The sequence below is a fragment of the Ictalurus punctatus genome, unplaced genomic scaffold (genome assembly GCF_001660625.3).
Source record: "Ictalurus punctatus breed USDA103 unplaced genomic scaffold, Coco_2.0 tig00005537, whole genome shotgun sequence".
NCBI lineage: Eukaryota > Metazoa > Chordata > Actinopteri > Siluriformes > Ictaluridae > Ictalurus > Ictalurus punctatus.
The window spans coordinates 5884-22155 of record NW_026521108.1 but is presented as its reverse complement, the minus strand read 5'-3'; the positions used below and the strand labels follow the sequence as shown (position 1 = coordinate 22155).

Here is a 16272-nt window from a genome sequence, read left to right as displayed (position 1 = left end):
TCTCTGCGGCCCGGATGAATAGTGCCGTCGTGCTGTTTCTGAAAACGGTGGAGTTAGCAAACGACATGGTGGACAGTGGAGTTGTGATTGATGATGTGTTCCACTTAATGCTTCCTTTATCAACCCCGTGTAAAAAAGTCATCCTGTCGAATGTTCCTCCTTTTATTAAGGACGAGGTTCTTTCACAAACCCTATCCCCCGCTATGGAAAACCAGTCTCTCAGATCAAGAAGATCGCGACTACAAGTAAATCCCCTCGTGTAAAACATATTTGTCTTTCAGACGGTTTGTGTACATGGTTCTGAAGGACAATAATGATCTGGATCTGACACTGAATGTAAAGGTGGAAGATTTTAATTGTTATTTACGCTACTATTACTACAATGAAGTGTTTTGGGTGTAGTTTATCTGGTCATCTGCTGCAGGCCTGTCCAGAAAAACGGGTAAATCCCGAAAATAATGATAATGCTAATGAGGCCGCTGGTAACGAGGTTACTGCTGGAGAGGGTGTTGGGGTGGATGGGGCCCCCACACCGGGAGAGGGAACAGCAGTACCTTCTCAGGTGGAGACACCTGAAGCTGGCCCCTCTCACCAGGGTGTCGGTGCTAAACCAGGTGAAGAAGAGAAGGCTGAGACTGAGCCGGATTTAGGTGATAAGGATACACAGGACAGTACGGTGTCACTAGATAGTGTGATCTGTCCCTTGCTGATGAAGTTGCGGATGATAGCTCTCATATGGAGACGGAAGAGAATGTGTTCAAGGTGCCCCAGAGAAAGAGACGGAGAAATCGTCCTCATGCACAGGCTAAGAGGAAAGATGTTGCAGAGGAGCTGAATTCTGTGGAGGTAGAGAGCGAGAGCGAAGCGTCTAACTGTAGTATTACATGTAGTGTAAATTTGTGATTAACAACTAATACTAGTGTAAATCTAAGTGGCTTTTCGAGCCATGAATATAGCGTGGACGACATCAGGGCTTTTCTGAGAAAGACTAAACATGCTAGGAATGTGAGGATAGACGAGTTTTCCCGGATGTGGAACAGTTCATTAAATTAAAAAAACAAGGGGGTTTATGGGAGAAGGGGGTTTCACTGATCAGGAGGGATACCGTCTAAAGAAAATCCTTACAAAAGTCAATGTAATGTTAGACAATAACGGTAGTGATAGTCAATCCTAGACATCATGTACGTAAATCTATTATTTTTCCTCATATTTATGAGTGAGTTTCGAGTTGCTTCGTTGAATTTAAATGGAGCAAGGGAAAGAAATAAAAGATTTTTGTTGTTTGAAACGGTGAAGCAAAAGAAAATTGATGTAATCTTTGCTCAGGAAACCCACACAGACGCTAATAATGCTGCGGACTGGGCCAGGGAGTTTAAAGGGTTATCCGTTTTAAGTCATAAGACATCTACCAGTGGGGGAGTAGTTATTTTATTTTCCTCTAATTTTATCCCCTGTTCTTATCAACTTGATGAGATTATAAAGGGTCGACTGTTAAAGGTTAGAGCTCAATATGAGAATAGGTGGGTCGTTTTTGTTTGTGTTTATGCCCCGACCACCGCCATTGAAAGAATGTTATTTTTATTAACCTTAGATAATGTCCTGAAGAATTGTGACTCTGATGATTTTTTTATTCTAGCGGGGGATTTTAATTGTACAGAGCTGGGTATAGACAGGAATCATGTAGAGCCCCATATGCCATCACGTAGAAGGTTAGTCGAGTTAATGAATTCCTGTGACCTTGTGGACATTTGGAGAAATTTTCACCTCATGCAAAAGCAGTATACCTGGGTGCACTCCTATAATAATATGCTCTCTATGGCCAGATTGGATAAATTTGATGGTTTTAAACAGCAGTTAAGTGCTTTTAGAAGTTGTGTAATTATACCGGTAGGATTTACGGACCATTGTATGGTTCTGGCTACTGTGTATTTAAGTAAACTCAAGCATAAGAGTGCGTATTGGCATTTTAACACCAGTTTATTGCAAGACGTTCATTTTAGGGATGTGTTTAAATATTTGTGGAGTGATTTTAGAACCACAAAGGGTTCTTTTAAATCGTGCAACAGTGGTGGGATTTTGCCAAAACGCAAATTAAACAGCTGTGTCAACAAAATACCTCCAATGTCACGAGAGACACAACTCTACGCATGAAATCCTTGGAGGATGAAATAATGACGCTTCAAGAGTTAATGAAAAACACAGGACGGCAGGTATGCATAGAAAATTTAATGACAAAAAAGAATTTATTGAAAAAATTGCCAGACGTTACTGCACAAGGAGCTCTGGTCAGGTCACGGTTTCAGAATGTGGAGTGTATGGATGCACCGTCGAAATTCTTTTTTAATTTGGAAAAAAGAATGGTCAGAATAAGATGATACATGGCCTGTTTTCTGATGATGGGACACTTTTAGTGGACCATAGAGAAATTCGAAAGAGAGCAGTCGGTTTCTACAAGCAACTGTGCAAGTGTGAAATCTACAATGAACAGGCCCATGATAACGTCTTCTTGAAACAATCTACACTGGGTTCCACAGAGTGTTCTGTTTCTCCCCAAGGATGAAGGGGGACATGGACTGGTGCACCTGCAGAGCAGGACTGCAGCCTTTCGGTTACGTTTGTGCAAAGGCTGCTACATGGACCTGTAAATGCAAACTGGAAGGCTGTAGCATGTGCCATTTTACGGACACTTGAAGGGCTGGATTTAAATAAACCTCTTTTCTGGATGGACCCGAAAAAGATGGACATCAGGAAACTTCCTGTTTTTTACCGTAATGTTTTTAAAGTGTGGGGACTTTTAACAGTGCAGAGAGTACCATGCTCAAGTTCTCTCTACTGGCCGCTGGAGGAGCCAATCATAAATGGTTCCATTTTAGATGCATCTCAAAGGAAGCCGTTTCCTGCGCTCACGGAGGGGTTCTGCAGGGCTGGAGTCATCACTCTGGGTGACCTACTGACCGTAGCAGGACCGGGTTTTGGGAACGCGGTGGCAGTTGCTGGACACATAAAGATGAGGTCAGTCCGTGTAGTCACGCAGTTCCTTGTGGAATGGAGGTCCCTGTTGACTGAAGAGGTCTTGAAAATCCTGGAGGAATATTCCGGAAGGTTAAGTAGTCCCAATGACCAAGATCCTTTACCGGATTTTAGAGTCTCGGCGAATGTACATGAGTGCTCAGGTGTGTTTCTTAAATCTGAAAAACTAAGTTTTGTGGGTCCCAAGTTACCATCTGGGAAAGAACTGTACAAAATGTGTGTACTATCCCTAAATAAAAAGTTTCTGGACAAAAGAGTCGACACACCTTGGCGGTCTGTTCTACAAATAAAGGAACATGTAAAGCCACAATGGAGAGCTTTGTACAAGTCACCATTAATAAAAAGTGTGGGGATTTACAGTGGAGGATTTTACACGGTGCAGTGGCTGTTAATTCTTTTATCTGTGTTTTAAACCCTGATGTGAGTTATGAATGTCCTTTCTGTGCCGTGAGAGAATCTGTGTTTCACATGTTTATGCACTGTGTGAGATTGAAGCCTCTTTTTACTGTTTTACAGAGACTGCTTGGCCATTTTAATGAGAGTTTTACAATCGAAACTTTTATCTTTGGTTTTAAATACTCTCAAAAAAAAAAAAGGTTTAAGTGTCAGTTGATAAATTTTATCATAGGGCAGGCAAAGATGGCCATATATGTCAGCAGGAGAAACAGAATTGAGTCAAATTCAGGGGACAGCGTTTTAGTGGTTTTTGTGATTCTGTTAAAATCTAGGATGTTAATCGATTTTAAGTTTTACCAAGAGATGAAAGACCTTGTATCATTTGAGAATATCTGGTGTCTGGAAGGGGCATTATGTGTGGTTTTAGAAGAAAAAGTGAGATTTCATCAACTTTTAAAGACTGTGTACATACTGGTTGAAACTTGTTTGCTTATTTTATATTCTTTACTCCTTGTGGGTTTTAAAGGCAACTGGAAGGAGAATTATTTGAATTATCTATTTATTTATATATATATATATTTAGCGAGTATCGTGTTCTTGTTTGTGTGTGTGAGATTTGTGAATAAAAAGGCTGCTTGAGTCACTTCTCAAGCCGTTAAACTTCTCTCAAAAAATATAAAAATGTTTTAAAATAATCCTGAAATTCTCGTCGGCGTTGGCTTCCTGAGCGATGAAGAGTCGGTTCAACTGATTCAGTTCATTCATTCAAACCATCGAAGTAGGATAAGCGGCTTTGGTAATGATTCTTTAAATGAACCGATTCAGAATCCTCTTCTTGAATCGTTTGAGTCGTTCTCACTCGGTCAGGGTTGCACGTGTGGGTTGCTTTTCCTGCACGTGTAATCAGCACGTGTTCACAGACCGTAAATCCCGACCCCATGGTAGACACTCGACAGAAATTTCATACTAAAGTATTTTATATTTTCTGGGTCTAAACAGAGCAGAAGTATTGCTAATGTGTTGTACAGATTCTGTTGGACTGGTGAACTGTGTGGATTTGTATATTTAACCCAGTTTAATATGGCCTGCTTTGTTCAGTCAGAGACAAGTAAATCTGTTCTAATGCTCATTTATTTTCCATAGATAAAACAAATGTTTGCTTACACATGAATACGTACTTTATGCCTTCAGAATGGTGGAGATTTGTCTCTTGACTATTTTAAATTTGGTTCTCTTCAACAGGTTGTGTTCGAGTTGTGCAGGCTTGTGTCACCTGACTTAAAGAAGGCATTGTTTGAAGGGCTTGATCAGCACCTCCCACGGCTCCTGCAGTTGTACAACACCGAGAGGCAGTGAAATACCCGAAATCCAACATGTGATGACCCGTATTGATCAAGAGGTAAGTCTAATGGACTTTAGTTTGTTCTGCTCCAGAAATGAGCCGATATCCAGCAGAACAGCACTGATAGTTGTGTAATAGACGTGCACAGTAGAACTGTCGTGATTAATTAATAATCTTATAAATGTGATTACTTGATGAACGTAGACAAAACTCTATAAATGTGAAATGTTTTGTTGAAGTTCAGATGAATCTCTGATGTACAGAATCTTCAACAGAGTTCTGCAGAAAGATTTTGAATGCCTGTCATTCACCAGAACAAATTTGCAGTTGAACAGTCTGTCTAAAAGAAAAAATCTAAACACACAATATAAAATTCCTGCAGTGTGAATAAAGCCTTTGTGTTGCTTTTAGCAAACATGTCTAGTACTCTCGGTTCAATGTACACAATTTACCCCATTTAAATGCATTTTGGAAATTGTTCCACATGGCCTTAAAGTATGAATATTCACTGTATGCCAAATAAGTAATCAAAGAACGGAATGGATTTTTTCTTCTCTAATGGACCATTAATCACAATTATAAAAGATGATGCATCTGGTACAAAGTATCAGAGCCCCCCCCCGCTTTTTCCCCCCACAATGGTTGCATGACTTTTGCTACACCATTTCCACTGTGTGTGTTACAAATCACTTTGAGGTAAAGCACTGCTGCTGCGAAGCCCTATTGGATCTGCTCCGTTTTTTAAAATTATTAATAGTAATAATATTAAATTTGCTCTCTCTATCTCTGACTCGCTCGCTCTCTGACACACTCTTTCACACTCTCTCTCTCTCTCTCTCTCTCTCTCTCTCTCTCTCTCTCGCTCTCTCTCTCTTCCTACCAGTAAAGAGTGAGAGACATCACAGCGAGAATGCAATTCCAAATCTGTAATGTATAATTTTACACTATCAGAAGGAGGGACATGTTCAATCTCAGTCTTTAATTAGATCTCTGGCAACGAAGGGGTGTGTGTGTGTGTGTGTGTTAAACAATAACATGCATGATGTATATTATGATCAGATCGTATACGTGATTATAAGAAGATTATACCTCTAATCTTATAAGGGATTAAAAATGGAAACCGAGCTTTGGCACATCAGTAATAATAATAATAATAAGTGGTATGACGTGATCAGTGGATCGATGAGGCTCTCTCTGAGTCACTCAGCGTTTTGTCTTCTCTCCACACCGTCATGTGTCTTTCCTTTTCTCCCGTCCGTGGCTCCGAGACGTGTTGACGTTCAGGTTTGGCAGGATGTTCCATGATGGACACCTCCAGGGGAGTCAGGCTGATCGAGTACAAAGTGTTTGTGTGCTAAAGGAAAGAGATCTGATGGAAAGTCAGAGTTATAGAGTTATAGTGCTGAGAAAAGTTTGTCAAGAAAAACAAATGTGTTTTTATAAGGTTTTCATTTTTTTGATTCACCCTCGTATATTAATGCACTTGTTCTTACATGTTATTGTTCCTATAGTAGCTGATAATCAAGGATGGGGTTGTGTGTGCGTTACCATGACCACCTGTTATTGTTATGCGTGTGTACATAATACGGGAACGCTTTAAGTGACCATTTCCATAATAGTTTATGATTTCTGAGGCCCACATTGTATCTGCATTATTATAACGTATTGCACTGGGGAGCTGTTTACCAAACAGTCAGTAAACCCTGCTGAAAGTGTCTTTTTATTTTATTTTTATTAAAAAAATTATTATTATTATTATTTTTTGCCCCCTATCACTTTCTGTGCGAGTGTGGATTGAGTGTTCTCAGTCCCGTCTCGGGCTAAACCATCACAGCTCTATTAAAATTGTCATCAAGTCTGAACATTAGAACCCAGCTTCCTTTTTTTTTCTTCAAGAACACACTATGGCCAAAAGTTTGTGGACACCTGACCATCACACCCGTACAGTATACGCTTGTTGAACATCCCATTCCAGATGTATTTCCCCTTTACTGTTACAATAGAGTCCACTCTTCTGGCCAGTAAAGTTCTTCTGCATCAACCGTAACACACTGTGTCTTCATGGAGCTGGGTTTGTGTACAGGGGCGTTGTGATGCTGGAACCGGTTTGGGTCTATTAGTTGCAGTGAAGGGAAATTGTAACGCTACAGCGTACAGAGATGTTCTATACAGCTGTGTGATTTCAGCTGTGTGGCAACAGTTCAGGGAAGAAGCACATGTGGGTGTTATGGTCAGGCGTCCATATACTTTTAGTTACATGGTGTATCATGTTTATGCTGTAATGAAGATTCAGTGAACTGCAGGCTGATTTCAGCACCAAGGACAGCACCAGCTGAGGCCTGAGTCACTATGAGAGCCTGAGAGAAACAAGTCTCTCTCTATTTCTTTATCTCTTTCTGTCTGACTGATTGTCTTTCCATCTCTCTCTTGATCGGTCTCTGTCTCACTCTCTGTGTGTGTGTCTCACTGTCATCTCTATCTTGGTCTCTCACTTTCTGTCTGTCATTCTCTCTCACTTTCTTTCTGTCTGACTGCCTTTCTGTCTCTATTGATCTGTGCCTCTCTCTCTCTCTCTCTCTCTCTCTCTCTGGGAGTGCGTGCGTGGGGAGGACAGAGCGCGGTTCTGAGACAAAATCTTTTCAAAATGTTTGGTAAACAGAGCAAATGATGTACTGCACACAATCATACACAAAGACCAATCATACTATATAAAAGACAGATCTATTACAGAGAATCTGCATCTAGTAAGGCACTTGTATGACCATGCGTATGACAACAAGATTGAAATGGGGTTTTTACCATTAGATCAGGAGAAAGCTTTTGACCGGGTCGAACATGTTTTTCTTTTTAACATCCTAAAGGCTTTTGGTTTTGATGAAAATTTTATCTCAATGATGAGGTTATTATACTCTGGAGCTACATTTATGATAAAAGTGGCCAGTAGCTTAAGTACTGCTGTGAAGGCTCAGAAGGGTATCAGGCAGGGATGCCCCCTGTCGGGCCAACTTTACAGCATAATTATTTAACCCCTGCTATATGAGCTTAGGAAAGAATTAACAGGTCTACAAATCGACACTCTAAACTGTCAACAACCCACCAAATTATCTGCATATGCCGATGATCTCACAGTTTTAATTAGAGGTGATGTTAAGGTGGTAAAATACGCTCTGGAATGTTATGGAAGAGCTTCATCTGAAAAAGTCAACTGGCATAAGAGTGATGCCGTGTGGTCAATCTGTTAAAAGTCCATCACTTCCTGGCATCATGGACTCTATCAAATATCAACAGATATTAAATGAAAACCTGACTGCCTCTGCCAGAAAGATTAAAATGGGCTGTGGTTGGATCTTCCAGCAGGACAATGATCCAAATCATCATCAAAATCAACACAAAAATGGTTTACTGACCACAAAATCATCAAATGAATAAAACACCACAGAGTTGTTCTAGGAAAATATATTTACTGATGGGGTGGCATGTTCTTCAGCTCAACGTGGAGTTAACAGCACATCCCAAAGTGTTTTATTCCACTTGCACCACAGCAACTTGGCAGCACTAACAATCTGTTAAAAAAAAAAAAATAATAATCAGCCATAACATTAAAACCACCTGACTAATGTGCAGGTCCTCCTTGTGCCGCTAAAACAGCTCTTACTCGTCGAGGCATGGATGCCGCAAGACCTCTGAAGGTGTGCTGTGGTTTCGGGCACCAAGAACATAGTTCCTTTAAGTCCTGTAAGATGCAAGGTGGGCCTCCGTGGATCAGACTTGTTTGTCCAGAACATCCCACAGATGCTCAACAGATGCTCAAATGATCTGGGGAATTTGGTGGCAGTCAACACCTTGAACTCTGTCATGTTCCTCAAACCATTCCTGAACCATTTTTTGTAGTGTGTCTGGGAACATTATTCCACTGAAGGAGACCACTGCCATTAGGGAATTTTGTTGCCATGAAGAGGTGTACGTGGTCTGCAACAGTGTTGGGTAAGTGGTACATGTCAAAGTATATTAACATCCACACAAAAGCCAGGACCCGAGGTTTCCCAGCAGAACATTGCCCAGAACATCACACTGCCTCTGCTAGCTTTTGCTCCCCACTCGCATCAGTGAGCCTTGGGTGCCCTTGACCCTGTCACCAGTTCACCAGTTGTCCTTCCATGGGCCACTTTTGGTAGGTACAAGACCTGCCGTTTTGGCAATGCTCAGACCCAGTTATCTAGACGTCACAGTTTGGCCCTTTTCAAAGTTGCTCAGATCCTTACACTTGCCCATTTTTCCCTAACCGTTCGCTTGGTGCCTGGTATACCCCACCCCTTCACTGGTGCTGTTGTAATGAGATAATCAGTGTTCTTCACTTCACCTGTCAGTGGTTTTACTGTTGTAGCTGATCGGTGTATAGTTGCATTTAATGTTGTAGAATGAAAACACATTCCCGCTCTCACTTGTGTTAGCATGTTGTAACAGCTGTTCTTCCCTCACCTATTGTGTGGTGTGTTTATTTATTTATTTTTATTTATTTATTTTATTTAAAAAAAACAAAACTTTTTTTATATATATATAAAACAAAGCAAAAATGCTGCTTGTCATGTTACCGATAGGGCCACAGAAATGTCCTCTGTGCTGATGTTTTGGCTGTATCTGAAAACTTGTAGCTTTACCCCTGACTTTTACAGTGTTGACACTGGAGATTCCTTTCAGAAATGCTCCATTAATGTCTCCTAACATAAACCCACTAGGACTAAGATGATTTATGCATTGTAGCACCAAACAAAGGTTTCAGTCACTTTTCTGTCTGTAAATTGTCCATCACTGTGTATGGGGCCATAGTCTTGTGTCCTTTATTCATCTCCGTAAACAGTCATCATATTAACCTGTTGACTGGTGTTTATCAGACAGGAGCCTGTGGTTTCCTACTCTGAACGCTGTTCGAGCCATGTCGACTTCAGGAGGCCCCACTCCACCCTTCACCACCCTGTCGGTCACCCACCCAGCCAATCACATCACTCCTGTAGAGCTGCACCGACCAGAGAAACGCAACGCCATGAACTAGGCCTACTGGAGGTATGTTTTTTCATCAAATAAAGGACATAACTACAGGGTTTTCCAAAAGTCTCCATACATAAGGGACTGTTTGCCAGTACCAGGTCAGTACCAGGTCACAGGTCAGTACCAGTGACACTAGAGAGAGACATTAGCTGAGAGACATGAGGTCATTTCCACTAAGGGAACATAGTGAGTATCAATGCTCCCTGGTTTTTGTGGTGCGTTGTGGGGATTTTTTAGGGAGCGAACGTTCCAGTGCACTGGAAGGATTTTGCAATTGAGACAACACTTAAAATGGCTGACTCCCTGGTCTCTTGAACCCATACCCTAAACTCAATAGGAAGTCAGCATTCTGATTTTTCTCTTAATTTTTTCCTCCTTTTTTGCCATTTCCAGGCCTTGTACTTTAACGTACTCCTCCTGGAGCTTTCATCAGATCGGCATCACGTTCAGTCAGTCTCATCTGCAGGCATTGACGATGCTAAATTCCGAAGCTTTTGAATTTTTGCTGCTCGCCGTGGGCGTGGCGCTCTCACAAATTTAGAAGTTTCACCATGAAAAAGGAAGTTGTTATAACTCAAACATAGAATGTCCAATCTAGGGATGTCACGATACCAAAAATCTAGTAGTCGATACCAGCAAAAATACACGATACTCAATACTACTTTGTGTATAAATAAATAATACTTTTAACTCCTTTATTTAAACACGAGCATTATAAAAAAAACAATAGTGGCAACAGTCACATAATATAAAAAAAAGCAATTACAAAATAGATATATAATAAATATGTAGGCATAAAATGTTTTTTCTTCGAGATGTTCTGAAATGAGGTCTGGTTTCGGTGTATAGTTTGGGGATCTCTGTATACATGAAGTAATTTTTGCCTGGTATCTGGGGTTGAACCGCTGAAGCAGAGAGAGAGAGGGGAAGGTGGAGCAATTTCATTTTAGCCCGGAACCTTTAGCTTGCCTTTGCCAGGAGGTTCAGACTTGGCTTTCAACAAGATAAAGAGCCAAGCATACTTCCAAATGAACACACAAATGCTTCAAGAAACTCAAAATCAGTGTTTTACAATGAGCTTAAAATGTCCTCCATGGTGGCATGGACCAGGACCCCTCGGTCTGCAGCATTACAGGAAGATTTCAGGTTAGACATTATGGGAAGAGTCTCGGTGCTGTTATTGTCTCTGGGGCAGACATCAGTTAACATTGTGACCCCTTCCCTGGAGAGAACAGCATTACAATTCTGAAAACAGTTTTTGTAAATAATAATTCACTACTTAAAGAATGTACCCGAGCTCCTGCTATGCAGTAACTAAAACTGTCTGCAACTCACGTGTTACTTCATTCTTTAGTTCCTTCTCTTAAGTGTAGAGCCTCTGTCAGTTTGTTTGTTAGTGTCTCTCATAAGAACTTCCCCAGAGTAGGACAACTGGCAAAACATTACTTGTGTATTCAAGCCACAAGCTCCCCCTCTGAGAGGGTTTTTAGTACAGGTGGCAACATTGTCACATGTAAAAGGGCATCTTTGAAGCCAGATAATGTAGACCAGCTTGTATTTCTTGCTAGAAACCTCTAGAGCCTATCATTGGGTGTCATCAACCCCCAACAATGTCCCTGCCCCAGCAACATGTGTTCTTGTTATTGCTCACACTTTTTCTGTTTTCTTCAGCAACTCTGAGCATTTTTCATAATTTTTTTATCCTGGCTGAAGCACTTTTATTTCAATCTATAAGAATAAAATAGTAATAAGTTAAAGATATTAATATTGACAAAGGTGAGAGTTTTGTTTATTTGACAGTGATTTCACATTTCTTGTTTGTATGAAGGTTAAATTCAAAATAATTTTTTTAATTTCTAAATTATTATATAGTTTTATAGGAGGAGGTTTCATAGACTTGGCATTCATTTTACAGAAGTTTGAAGGTACAGACATCTATGTGGGCGTCCTTGGCAGTTTTTCTGAGGATTTATATTGTTCATATCGATATCGGAGTTATATCGTATCGACCGAAATTAAGCAATATATCGTGATATACATTTTGGCCATATCGTCCAGCCCTACATGAAGGATGACCATGACAGGGAGTTCTCCATTACCTGTCAGCGCAAATTTTCACCGTGCCTTCGTGTCCTGACCTGTTTCTGATTGAGAAAGTGTGGTGCATTATGAAGCACAAAAGAGTGCAACCAAGGCACTGTATAGTTGCGCAGCTGAATAAATCTATAACAGATGAATGGTAGAAAATCCCGCTTGTTAATAAAAGAAATGGTGATGTTACACAGTGTTAAACAACTTTTTAGGAGTTTGTTGCAGTCATCAGATTTGAAATGAGTGTGAATTAAATTTATTTTTTAATATTCAACATCAAAGTACAACATCAAATAATGTGTTTTCAATATAGTACAGGGTGAATTGAATTTTCAAATGTCTCTTTGGTTTTGGGGTTTGATGTTTTGTTTTTTTTGCATTTTCCATATTGTCCCAGCCTTTTTGGAATTGGGGTTGTAGATAAAGAGAACCCAATTAAACTAATGAGACAAAAATATAATACTTCATCATTTATATATTGAGGGAAGTGAACCAATATTACATATCTGTGAGTGGCAAAAGTATGTGAACCCTTGCTTTCAGGATATGGTGTGACCCCCTTGTGCAGCAATAACTGCAACTAAACAGTTCCGGTAACTGTTGATCAGTCCTGCACATCGGCTTGGAGGAATTTTAGCTTCAACTCTGGGATGCTGGTGGGTTTCCTCACATGAACTGCTTCCTTCAGGTCCTTCCACAACATTTCTAGTGGATTAAGGTCAGGACTTTGACTTGAACATTCCAAAACATTCACTTAATTCATTCTACCAAAAATGGTTAAAGAAGAAAAGTGTGTTTAAGGTTGTTTTCTTGCTGCATGACCCACTTTCTCTTGAGATTCAGGCAAATTAACTGCTAATCTTCGATGTTCTTACTCTATGGTTAGAAGTACAATATTTGTGCCACTCACAGATTTGTAATATTGCGTCATTTTCCTCAATGAATAATTGACCAAGTATAATATTTCAGTCTGGTTTGTTTAATTGGGTTCTTGTCTACTTTTAGGACTTGTGTGAAAATCTGATGTGTTAGGTCATATTTATGTAGAAATATAGAAAACTTTGACATTGCAAGCACCACTGTATCTGGTGTGCAGTAGCTTTGGTATCATGTACGTGTTGGGAGAAACAGTCTTCTTAGATTCACTCAATTCTGAATGTTCACACTTTAACTGTTCTCTCCCCCCCCTAGTTGTATAGTGAATATACAGCTTAATAGAATGATTAAAGTTCTAGCAGCAAGGTCGTTTTCCCTATTTGGGGAAAACATTTATTATTAAAGTAGGGTTGAACGAAGTGCACTTCATTTGACTATTTATTGGAATTGTAACAAAATGTTAACTTTATCACTATTAGAAGTACCGATTTGTGGTCTTATCCTCATTACAGGCACGGATGCTGATCACAAAGGAGAGCCTGATGACCACGATCGTCCGCACATTCGATGATCACCTGAGACATCGAGACCAGCAGGGACAATTTCAGTTTTAACTCTACAGTGCACAAAAGGTCTTTAAATTCCGCAGGGTCCAGAGTCTTATAGAAGACCTCAAGTACGGCTGGAAAAAAGCAGAATGTGTTACACTGTCTGTCAGAGAATATCATTATTAATGATAATTAATAGCTAATCATTCTCATTAAACTTTTTTTTTTAAACTCAGATATGTCCTGATTAGCCGTTCAACAGAGTGGACCGACAAGCTCAGGGAGAAGTTTCTGGAAGGACTTGATGCTTTCTTGGAGCCGCTCAAGTCCATGCAGTGTGTTTACATGTGTTTGTATAAGCCATGTTAACTTGCAGTTATAGATGTAATGATCATGTGGGGTGCAATATAGCCATGTTGTTTAATATCAGTAGTATAATGTGTGTTTGGGGATTTGTGATTTCTGCAGGGTATGGACCCAGTAGTACGCGACGTGGACCAAGACATAGAGATGGAACCATTGTGGGTGACAGCCTTCACATTGCAGATGAAGCTCACACACATTATCTCAGTGATGCAAGAGTGGTGTGCCAGTGATGTGAGTACTAACACACTCACCAGTACTAGTATATTACAATATGTGCACACTCTACAGGAGTTCTGGTAGTGCGACCATAGCAGCAAATGCACATATTATTCCTGCACAAACTAAAACCAACAAGATCTGTCTGAAGATCACAGGACTTTTGTCTTTGTCATGTCTTTGAGGTGTATGGAAATGATTGGCTCCGAGTAGGGATTTCTTGAAGGTCAAAGTTCTATATGTGGTTGTAAATTTAAATCTATATATGGAAGCCTTCAAATAAGAAGGAAGTATTCGACGTGCAGGAAGTGGACAAAATAACTAACAGTACATGAAAAAGCATCTTGACAAACACAGCTATTGTGTATGGGTGAATCGTTGTGCCAGCTAACAGCATGCAGCCACTATAAAAATGGTCTGAAAAGTATCCCTTAATGAGTTTTCAGAATTAACAGGCAACTGACAGAGCTCCAGTTCGGCTAAATAGTGGGTGTTGTAATTGCAGGTGCATCAGTCCCCAAAATTGGCTTGATGCGTTAGTCGGTCTTCCCGGTGTTACATGGTGTTCGGCCACACAGCGATTACATCACTTGCCCGCTGCGGCATTGCTCCTACTGTTATTTTGAACTTGAAGTGTCACTGAGGAAGCAGCACCCTTCGAGCTAACGCTATTACATTAATTTCTTCTAATCTCTATACTTTAAAATTATTTACCTTACGTTATACAAATATAACTGACACTACTTTAGATAAAACAATTGTAACGTTGCGCTGTCGAAAATTTGATCTGTATTATGTTTTTCTTTTTTTTTTTTTTTTTTTACAAAACATCCGCGACTAGCTTGTAGCCCGTAGCCCGCTAGCATCACCTACCGCTAGCCTTGTTTACGTTTCACATTTCTCACTTACCGCTGTTCTGTTTAAAAAAATATATATATATGTCTGCTGTCTCTCTGGTTTTGGGTGCAGATGAGGACTCGCTCGAGCTTCACATGGTGCGGCTGGAACTGGAAAATGTGGAGAAGCAGATCCGCGGCCTACTCGACAAGCAGGCCCAGCTGCTGGAGCAACAAACTGCGCTGGAAACATCTTGTGCCTCTGCCCACATATCCAAGGTAAGCACACAGCGTGGTATTTCCACTCCCAGCCCCTCTACGCCGTGTGTTTCTCTGTGCAGGGACCGTGCACCTAGGACTTTCCCAGCCGTGGTCTCCGTCACGCCGGCGCCAACACACCTCGGGCCTTGGGTGAACCAGCGGCGGAAGGCGCGGGCTGGACCCTCTCCACCTCCGGTGTTCGAGATTCCAACCAGGAACCGCTTCGCCCCTCTCCGCCAGACCAGACCCAACGCTGTGATCATCGGAGACTCCATTGTGCGGAACGTCCGTGTAGCCTCATCTAAAGGTAAGGTGCGCACACACTGTTTTTCTGGTGCTTGTGTCCTTCATGTCGCTGCGCAGGTATCCGGGATCCTGAAGAAGGACGAGCGCACTGGAGCGGTTGTGCTGCACGCGGGGACGAACGACACCAGGCTGCGGCAGACGGAGGTTCTGAAGAGGGACTTCTCCAGCCTGATCGAGACGGTACGAGGCAGATCACCCACCGCGAAGATCATCGTCTCTGGACCTCTTCCCACATACAGACGTGGAGCAGAAAAGTTCAGTAGACTTCTAGCATTAAATGATTGGTTAGTCTCTTGGTGTAATGAGCAGAATCTGGTGTTTGTCAATAACTGGAATCTGTTCTGGGAGCGTCCTAGGTTGTTTCGTCCTGATGGCCTGCACCCCAGCAGCCTTGGAGCGGAACTGCTTTCAGACAACATTTCCAAGGCGCTACACTCCAAGTGACTGTCTACCGTAAGCACATCTTCCAATAATAACAGACATTCAGTATAATCAATGTTCAACTAAAAATCCGGCAAAGGTAATACATACTATAGAGACTGTGTCTGTTCCCCGAGCTATACAAATATATAGAAAATCTCGGAAAGTCTATCTTCGTAACCTAATTAACATAAAACTAAATCATATTGAATGCACAGCCAGCACTTTTGATCTGAGGCTAGGACTATTAAACATTAGATCTCTTGTGTCTAAGGCTCTTATTGTTAACGACATCATTACTGATCAGGAATGTAATTTAATGTGTTTAACAGAAACTTGGATTAAACCAAACGAGTACATAGCATTAAATGAAGCCAGTCCTCCTGGATACAGTTATGTACATCAGCCTCGTTCAACTGATAGAGGAGGAGGTGTTGGTTTCATCCATAGTAAAAATCTAGTCGTCACACAAAAACCTAAGCATAAATTTAATTCTTTTGAAATTCTTTATACCAGTATAACTTATGTAGCCACAAAA

General features: G+C 40.9%; 1 protein-coding gene across 5 annotated transcripts; it reads left to right on the top strand.

The window, feature by feature from the left end:
* Positions 1–382: 382 nt before the first annotated feature.
* LOC128631166 (uncharacterized) lies at positions 383–15784 on the top strand. 5 transcript variants are annotated; one of them, XM_053679266.1, is made up of 7 exons: positions 383–846; positions 4669–4825; positions 9661–9829; positions 13294–13413; positions 13566–13664; positions 13798–13926; positions 14881–15784. In XM_053679266.1, the coding sequence occupies exon 7, from the start codon at positions 14904–14906 to the stop codon at positions 15756–15758; it is 855 nt and encodes a 284-aa protein (XP_053535241.1). In that variant the 5' UTR covers positions 383–846; positions 4669–4825; positions 9661–9829; positions 13294–13413; positions 13566–13664; positions 13798–13926; positions 14881–14903; the 3' UTR covers positions 15759–15784. The 5 variants fall into 5 exon arrangements, with proteins under 5 accessions (XP_053535241.1, XP_053535243.1, XP_053535244.1 ...); XM_053679268.1 differs by lacking the exon at positions 383–846 and having other exon boundaries at positions 3933–4825; positions 14881–15568; positions 15663–15784; XM_053679269.1 differs by lacking the exon at positions 383–846 and having other exon boundaries at positions 3934–4825; positions 14881–15568; positions 15671–15784.
* Positions 15785–16272: the final 488 nt, after the last annotated feature.